Below are 10,101 nucleotides of genomic sequence, written 5' to 3' on the forward strand. Positions count from 1 at the left end.
GATAAGACTATGTAATGGGGGTAGCCAAACAGATGAAACGGTAATGGACCAAACTTGTCATTCAAAAGCGGACAAATGCAGTGATACCGAAGGGGGACTAAACAACCACAGGGACGTCGTAAAACCCGCTGGATCGACAAACGCAAAGTTCGGTTGATGTACGTGGCAGCGAAGTACTAGAAACCGAAAAGGATGAAAGGACCTAAAAGAGGCCTTCATCCAGCAGTCGATGGACCCCGGCTGATGAAGTCATGATAATTTACAAAATGACTTTTTTACTTGATATTTCAACACATAAAAGATATTTTTTATGACATGGTGAGTTAGTGTGTAAGTGGAAGCGATCACAATCCTCAGCAGTGAAGGACATGAAAATGAAGAAAATTGATACTGAAATAAAATTAATAATGATAATATATATTATAATTATCTAATATATTATTATCTCTTTTGAAATTAGTAAATACCTACTTGATTAATTAATGTCAAATCAATTAATTATAACATTAATATTTATTTATAACTAATTATAATTGGTAGTTATTATATTATTATGATAGTTATTAATTATTACACTTTATCATATTGACATCTGTGACACCAACAGTTAAATGTTTGTTTGCTCTCAAGACTCCTTCCGATAAAAGCATCTTATGGCCCGTGTGGAACCTGTCAAACGTTCCTCCCAGGGCAACATAATCATACATCTTTCCATCAGGGTCATCGATTGCTAGCTTTATGTCACTTATATTGGAATTATTTTCTGAAAAGATAAATAAATTCATATGTCAGTTATTTATAAATTAATTAAAAAATATACAACTATTACCACTGTATAAATATTGCAATGAGGACTTTTCCTCATGATTTTACCCAACTTTTGAATGTAAAAGCAGAGATCAATGATGATTGCCCATATCTTCGTAATAAATAGTAATAAATAGTTACCAATATTTATAACATTAAATCCATGCTTTAAGTTGGACACATAAGTCCTCGCGAAATCCTTTAAATCAAACGGCGACATTGTGTCGTCAAACAACACAACGTCCACAGGATTGTCAGTCTGTATCTCCGTTAAAAGTGGATTCTTTAGATTTGCCATCAGCACTCGGACATTTAGGCTGTGGCATATTGACTGAAACAAATTAAATTACATATAAATTGTTATATAAAATGTAAAAAATTAACGGCAACTCTTTTGATCGTGAACATTGTCATTTGTATCGTGTCCAATAATTAACAAGATCTAGAGCGCTGATCTAGAGCGTTGAATGATTAACAATAATATATATTTACTTATGAACTTCAGCACACTCAAAGGACAGATGACTTCTTACCTGCAATCTGGGATGACATCACACCCTCTCACTCATCATTGGTGTACTCTTTACCTGAATCCTGTCATCTGCTGATGTCAGAGTGCCTTCTTGGAATTTTGGGTAAGCTGACATTCGACTGAGCAGGCATTTGGTTATAAATTACATTAGCTAGTTTTAACACATAATAATTAATAAAATACAACTAAATCTTAATCATTAAGTTACTCCCAGTTATAAGATCACTTGATGCCGGTTCTGGCCTAGAAATTGAAGGGAAATCAAAATGGTGGATCTCAATGTATAACTATCAACTCTGAACCAGCTTATAATAACAATGTTTTAGTTAGGTAACGGCAACAAGTCTGCATGTGTTCCTTACTTGATTATAGATGCCTGTTATGTATTTGCTGTATGAAAGAGTGGAGGAGCCAGTTGTGGGGGTGAAAGAGATGTACAGCGTCTTGCTGACATGGTTTCTGACACTTGACAGGATGCTGGGAATCCTTGACAAGTTGGAGACCACCAGTAAGCCCGTCTGTGCCATTCGTCTCTCCTGGATGTATTCTGAAAATAGTGTTCAATCACACACAAATTAATACACCATAAATTCGGTGAACTCATGGTATAATTTACAGTATAATTAAAGTGTTGAGGATTTAACAAATACAATTGCACAAGTTAAATGTGCGATTGTAAATTCTACATTTTATTTGCAGCAATTTACGTCTGAAAGATTCAAAATTCAATTAACACTACGTATACTCATAGCGCACTATTGTGAGTGAAGTCGTAACTTCAATTTCTATTGTCTCAAAGTTGTAGTTATCTATAAATTATTACTGTACTATTTTTAGATGTCACATTGTTATTTCTATTTCTACCTGTCACAAGGCCAAAGGTTAAGAAAAATCGAGATATTTCATGTGTGTCAAGAAAACATTTTGTATTCCAGATATTTCGCAGTCGTTTGAAAACTATTAGTAAAAAAATATCTCAATACAAGTCAAAATCATCATGATAAATGAAACTCCAAATCGAGATAACAATCGTGTCCGGAAATTTGTACGTATGCAGTTCGCCGTATCACACTTCACTGTGAAATGTTGTATCGGAAATATATGGTCGTATATTAAAGACCATCCAACCTCTTTGGATCATATAGCACTGAGATAAAATTCATGTCTAAATAAAACATGGTTCTTGTCGGTTTACAGGAAGCCACGGCAAACATATTTTGAAAATAGCCGATATACTGGATTATATGTTAGGCATGGCCCCCACAAAGGGGGGGGCTGACAGGGCTCTAGCCTGGGGGCCTGGGCTCAGGAAGGGCTAATAGTAAAAAAAAAGTAATATTATTTAAAATTATGTGGTTGTACGGTACAATTTTTTTTATTTTGTACTTGATACTTGACAACTCCTTAATTCAAATGGATGTATTAAAATACCTATACAAAAAAACACTAAATATACACATTAATTTTACCGCGTACACCATTTGGAAAACGCTACTGTAGAGCGTCACACTGCCTTTATCTTTAACGATAGATAGGGGGCCCCGCCAAATATCCTAGCCTGGGGGCTCGCTTCAGGATGTGGGGGCCATGATGTTGGGTTATATTAGGTTTTAATTCTTGAAGGAACATTATTGTCTGCAATACTCAACGAACAATGCGTAATTTATACATCTCGGTGCTATAGAGCTGACTGTATAGTATATGATCATCACTTTCCGATAGAAAGCTCACGGCGAACTGTGCTACAGTGAAATGTTTTACGTACAATTTACATGTAACCGGTAACAATAGGGAAACTGTACCGATATTGGAATATATTATTTATTTATAAACAAGGCATGCACCTACGAATGAAAATATATAAAATACAACAGTATGATAGAACACACAGAACAATTATAATAAAATATTATAGCCATAATAGGTATAAAACAAAATAGATAATATATCATAGATAAAATTAGAAATAAAAAAAGAAAAGAACTATGAAAATCAAAGTTGTTCTCTATTCAAAAACAAGTGTTTGAGTTTTTGAATAGAGGTATTGAACATGTAAATAGAAGAACTATTCAAAAGAGAATTTAAGAATGAATGGAGAATTTGCTAATCAACATGAAAAAAGTCACAATTTTTTTAGTAGGGACACGATACTGGATCATGATCATTAGTTTGGGGCGGTTGAAGATTGAAATTACAGTTTTAAGTATAAACAAAAGGTCAGCTATCAGTATGTTCCTAACATTGGATACCAAGTTGACTTTAGAGAAGCAGGCTGTGTTTCACTGGAAAAAGTTTATAAAACACTTGCTGATTTTACAACGTTTTTATTAGGTCGTATTCTTATTTGTCCGGTGGTTGTTTATCCAGTACAAATCTTGCAATCGATTTTTAACTAACTTCCCGACTAGCTAGACATTTGAAACTTTTAGAATGTATCGGAACACGATGCCAATACTACCATAATACCATCTTTAAGTAGAATTGAATTCATTTTCAGTTAATTATGTTTTGTACGAAAAGTTATTTCGGAAGAAATCCGTAATCCATTCCACTATTATTGGTTACTAAGTGGGTGGTCCTAGCAACTAAATTGTTAATATATATGTGCATTACTATGGAAATCAAAATGACGTTTCAGTATCCTATATTTGTTTGTTTTTTATTTACTTCATATCAAGTACAAGTTTGAGCATATTGAGCAATGACATTATTAATGGACGACGCACTCAATACAGTAGCTAGCAAGTAATTTCGCGTATTCGCATGTATAGGTAGACGTCACGCAATTTCCATTATGCGATATCACGCATCGGAAATTTATAGCAATATGACCTTTATTGTAATGGCGTTAGAGCAGTGTTTCTAATGCCAATGTTCATTTGAGCGAATCGTTCGAACCGAAACATTCGGCAGACCCAACAAAAAGCATCAGGAATTTATAGCAATATCACCTTTATTGTAATGGCGTTAGAACAGATTATCCCATTCGGCAAACCCGACAATAAAGTGAGTGTTATTTTCATTTCCAGATGAAACTGGTCAAATGATGCTTATATTTAGGATGCATGGTGATTGGGACCATAGCCAAGAGATAAAATTCCATGTAGAATAAAATGAAGAAGCTCTTATGCAACAAAGGTCTGAATTTAGATATCTGCATGCATATTTATACGTTACGTTTTCTCAGACGTCCTGTATGGTGTAGAAGCATTGGCTATGAATGAAGCATAGTCTAAAAAGATCCAGTCTTTTGAGTCTTGAATGTATAGACGTATGTTTAAAATATTGTGAAAAGACAAAATAAGAAATGACAACACAGTATTATAGAGAATGAAAAGACAGAAGAGATATTGATTAGTGAGAAAACCCACACGAGGCTGCGTGGCGTGATGTAAAATTTGAAGTTAGAAAGCATTACACAAAAATCAATTAGTATAGAAGTAATAGAACGGACCAATAAGATAGAAATGTAAAACCCTTCGCTATGGATCAAGGTTTTGAAACAGGGTACTTTATGATCCAAGTAAAACAAAATGCGCCGACTGTCCTCAATTATTGAATGTGCGTTAGATTTACGTGACAAACTTTAATGTATACCTATTATTATGATATAGACGTAACTATTGAAAATAACATATTCTTTAACACATGTTAAGTTTATATTTTTAAGGTAGGCTCATTCATTTTGTGTCCCCAGTGGGTCTATTCTATACTTATCGAACACTAAATTGATAAATAGTATCAAACTTAGGGTAGGTTTGTATCAAAATATTAGCACTTATTGTAACAATTACACGAAGCCGGTTTTTATTGTTGCAATAAGTGTGATATTTTAACAGCAGCAAGATAGGTGCTGTTAAAATATAGCACTTATTGCAACAATAAAAACCGGCTTCGTGTAATTGTTACAATAAGTGCTAATATTTTGATACAAACCTACCCTAAGTTTGATAATATTTTTCACTTTATCACTTTAGCGGTCGATAAGCATAGAATAGACCCACTGATAGAAATAAATCAATGACATATTGTTTCACATTTCTATTTTTTAACCGACAGTGAAAAATTCAAATTTATAGTACCAATAACAAATAATTACAAGATAAAAAGAACTTTTTACTTATAACGTTTTTAAATTTTCTGTTGAATCATATAAACTTGACTTGACTAGCTTAAACGAGCAAAAAAATTTGTACCTGATAGAAATACTAAATAATGAAATGTCATTTCATATTACTTTCCATAGTAAAGCACGTAGGTATATATTATTTAATAATTTAGTTGCTAGGACCCCCTAGCAACCAATAATGGTTTCGAAATAACTTTTCATACAAAACAGAATGAAATAAAAATGAATTCAATTCTACTTAAAGATGGCTAAAAGTATTAAAAAAATGCATTGGCATCGTGTTCTGATATATTCTAAAAGTTTCAAATGTCTAGCTAGTCGGGTAGTTAGTTAAAAATCGATTGCAAGATTTGTACCGGACAAATAAGAATACAACCTGAGAAAAACGTTGTAAAAAGATAGGCCACTAATTAAGCGTCTCGTGGTGTACAATGGGCAACCCTCGCGACTTGCCGCCCGTTGTGGGCTTTGCGCCTTATGCAACATAAACTAGAGTATTTTGGACACGTAATGTGTGGTGAAAAATACCACCTTCATAGGGCAGAACGCAGAATGGAATATCATGAATGAAGAATCTAAGGACATGGTTTCACAAGAGCACAACATAGTTGTTCCGGTCAGCGAACTCAAAGGTGGATATCCATCTAATGATTTCCAACCTTCGTAGAGACGACACTATCCTAAATAAGAAATATCTGCAAGAATTTGAACAATTATGTAAAATAATAAATAATACGTAATAATAGAATAGACATGTGAAAAAAACGCAAAAGCAATAAACTTAAAACATTTAAAATTCTGCTTAATCATAACGGCAAACTGACATAACATCGAAAATTGTTATAGGTAGGGCATGCATTTTAAAAAGTGATATATTATTACATGTAGCGATATGAGTTTCGAGACCTTTATTAATCCACTTGCTCGACAAGATACTTATAAATAAAACAAAACAACACAACGTAGCTACAGCACCTTTAGACATTTATTGGCGAGTGTGCCTCAAATTTGCGCTGAATCTGAATCTGACATGCACTTTGTACACAAACAAGGCCTGTCAAAAATGTCAATATTCTCTTATCAGCTGATTGTATGTACATAATACAGAGTATGCGAATGCGACTGATAAGCATTTTATAATATTACACTTTTTAAAAATATTAATAAACCTCATAAATATTAATAATATATTTATTCATATTATTTAAAAATAATCCATCGTGTGTTTATAAATTATTTTATCATAGGTAGGTAATAATAAATTAAGTAGGTACCTACGTATATGTTTGCGCAATGAAATTGCATTACCTGCTTTAAAAAATCACTAGGTACAAAATTATTCATTTATTTATTTTATTATGTAATCGCTCATTAAAATATTATGTTGTCTTTCCAAAGAGGAATCTAATCTTGCTTGAAAAGGGTTTTAGGATTTAGAAATAAACTTTTGATAAAGTTTGTCTTTTTTTCTTGGCATGGATTTCTTCTTTGTTCGACGTCCCTCTCATCAAGATTATGTCGTCTTCTACATTATTATTTTTAATTATCAGCTATTTTTCGGGAGATAGGTTTCTAAAAATAATTCACTCAGTAGCCATTCCAATTTATAAGAACTTCGTGTCTATGGTTTGTGTTTGAATAGGTATGTGCAACTAGTATATTAGTCTATGGGTATGTGTTACAATGGCGGTAAACATGATTAATCAACAAGGCGAGAAAACTTTTTCTCTATATGAAAACTATATTAACATGGTCACGGTAGAATGGTATGTATATTTAACATAGTGAATTGAGTAACAATAAATAAAACAACTGATACCTCGAATGCAAATTCATCAATAATGTTATTTTCAATTTTCAGGAAAACCAATGTATACGATTTTTTCGATTCGAATTTAGCATTTGAAAAAATATTTTTTATTTCTTTCATCGTGATAATACTAATTTATCTCCTCACTGAATTTGTGGACATATTAAAGGTCAGAAAACCTGAAATATGCTGCAAAAAACAACAAATTTCTGATATTCTTCAAACGGAAGAAAAGAAACTTTTAATGGACCTGCATATCGCGTCAGCCGTATGTATTATTTTACATTATTTTGTGTGTGTTTGAGTAGGTATTTTAATTTTAATTGTATTAATAATAGCTGGTAGCTATTCTTATTTTTATATAATCAACGTATCATTTAAAAGTTTAGAAGAAAAAAAACATTCAGTCTCGAGCTTGAGTTTTAATAAAATAAGAAAAAAATATATTTTGCATAATATGGATTTCAAATCGAATCACGATTCAAAATGTCAAACAATTTCTGTCACGCCTGTAAATGATATAAGTTTATTTCAACCAGTTACAGTTCGCGTCATAAGATAATGATATATTTACGGATTAATGTTTTTTTAACAATTTTTATCAATACGAATGTTTTAATAGTAGGCATGGGCTATAATAAAATTAATACTAGTCTATAGGCTCCGAAAAGTCCGGAAAATGGTAGCCATTGTTCTGTGCATAGAAGACATGAGAAATGAGTCACTTAATAGGGACTCCAACAGATTAGGTCAATTACGGATAGTTATTTGTTCGGACAGATTAGGTCAATTGTGTCTTTTGTGTTTCGCGTCCTTACACCTTCATTTCTTCCTATACCTACTGCGCTCTCACTCTCTCAGATCTAGTTCGCGGCGAACGAGTTAGTTCGCCTGGCAGCGTGTCCCTCACACCCTCGTTGCTACCTATACTGCGCTCTCACTCTCGCAGATCTAGGTCGCGGCGAATGACACGTGTCGTTCGCCTGGCAGCGTGTCCCTCACACCCTCGTTTCTTCCTATACTGCGCTCTCACTCTCGCAGGTCTAGTTCGTGGCGAACGACAAATGTAGTTCGCCTGGCAACGTGTCCTCCCACCCTCGTTTTTTCCTATACTGCGCGAACTAGACGAACTGCATAATCGCCAGATGACACGGGACCGATTCGTTCGCTGGTAAGTACCTAATAAATAAAATAACTTTCTTTTTAGACAAAACCCAACCTAACCTAACCTAACCTACTCCAACCTAATCTAATGGCTCGATGACATTGAGTTACTTTACAAGCTGCTTGTTGGCGAATTTATAATCTGCTTGTAAACTCGCCCAGTGTCATCATCAAACAAGCTAACAAGCAGATTGTAAACAATCTACCGAGAAAAGTTGAAAGCCGGGCTACTTTATACGCTACACGCTGGCGTGTGGGCCGATATACGTCTGCGCAGTAGAGCGATAGTGGCGACCTCCCGGTAAAAAAACGACCTACTCAATACGTCCTGTCAAAATAGTACCAAAAATGACGGTTTAAACTCGCTAGCTTGTTAGCTTCTGAGCGAGTGGAAAGTTTTGTGTGTCATCATCACAATCGCACTAGATGACTCGCCCACTTTTAAACTCGCCGACAAGCAGCTTGTAAAATAGCTCAATGTCATCGACGCATAACCTAACCCAACCTTAGTGTGTGATAATGATGCATCGAAATGTATGCAAATATCAAACTAAATTAAGAATTATTATTGGATTGAAAAGCATCTCCCCCCGACAGAAAAATGTATTTAATATAATAATTGTCTACGTGGGATAAAGTGTTTCCGCCGAAAAAATGATAAATGGTCATGCAGTCATCTGCTGCACTATAATCAAAAATTTAAACAAACATAAAAGGTCTTATTTTGTAAAATTTGGATATTAGAACCCCTCCAAATATTATGACGCCATGCTCTTTCACAGAAATTTTGACGTCACAAAATAACAAAAAATATAAATCTGATCTGAAGACACAATATTGGGGAGGATAAATAGGTATTTTAAAAAAAAAAGCTTTTGGTTGGTGTCAAAAATGTGATGTAATATAGACAGGGGGGTAAAAGGTTATGTGACGAAATGTGACGATGGGGGGGGGATAAAAAATACCCAAAATTATGCGGAGGCCCCATAGTCAAAAAACCGCTTAGACCTTAGACTATAGATACATCTAGACGCCACCCGTTGCATTGCTAAATGAAGCCGCGTGCCTTGCGTTTAGTTTGTGGGCGAGCGAACGCATTCGTCTACAAATGTTCGAGAACATGGACCATTTCGCTAGTGCTCGCCCAAAGTGCTCGCACTAGACGCTCAGAATTAAAATATAATTTTCTATTTATTTTATGTTATATAGTATTTTTAAGCGGTCAAAATGCAACCATTAGATAAAGATATCTATAATTTAAGTTATTTTAAAGAAACACTAGGTCACTGATATTAAAATATATAATATAATACAAATAAATTATCACGAACATGTATCAACTTACCTATGAAACGTAATACCATCTTCTTGCTTATCAATACGGCTACCACATTTTAAGACAACACACAGAACTATCTTTTCTACTTAATTAACTAAAAATATTTACCACTGACTTTATGTTTAACACAAAAAATATCAATTTTAGCAACACGAGCTCACAAGTTATCGACGCTATGTGAAGCGTTTCGCCCCGATTTGATGACGATAGTTTTGGAAACTAGCTCACACTAAATGTAGACCTTTTATCTTACTCTAGCGCGTGTCGCAGAGATTGTAAGGGTGCCGAATACTTTCTCACTCGCACTCATGCATCGTTTT

General features: G+C 34.1%; 1 protein-coding gene across 3 annotated transcripts in view; it reads right to left on the reverse strand.

Moving 5' to 3' along the window:
* Positions 1 to 6,521, reverse strand: part of Ppat-Dpck (Bifunctional Phosphopantetheine adenylyltransferase - Dephospho-CoA kinase) — a 16,155-nt gene extending 9,634 nt beyond the window's left edge. The window contains exons 1-4 of one of the 3 annotated variants that reach the window (XM_085944172.1): positions 6,444 to 6,521; positions 1,702 to 1,886; positions 949 to 1,138; positions 575 to 763 (exon numbers count right to left, since the gene is read on the reverse strand). In XM_085944172.1, the coding sequence (XP_085800298.1) occupies positions 575 to 763; positions 949 to 1,138; positions 1,702 to 1,886; positions 6,444 to 6,453 (574 nt within the window). In that variant the 5' untranslated portion in view covers positions 6,454 to 6,521. Of the gene's footprint in view, positions 1 to 574; positions 764 to 948; positions 1,139 to 1,701; positions 1,887 to 6,350 lie in introns of all 3 variants that reach the window. The other 2 variants (XM_085944171.1, XM_085944174.1) reach the window with 2 other exon arrangements.
* Between the last annotated feature and the right edge of the window lie 3,580 nt (positions 6,522 to 10,101).

Source organism: Rhyacophila brunnea, unplaced genomic scaffold, assembly GCF_057557595.1.
Source record: "Rhyacophila brunnea isolate RB1 unplaced genomic scaffold, BYU_Rbru_1.0 scaffold_17, whole genome shotgun sequence".
Classification (NCBI taxonomy): Eukaryota; Metazoa; Arthropoda; class Insecta; order Trichoptera; family Rhyacophilidae; genus Rhyacophila; species Rhyacophila brunnea.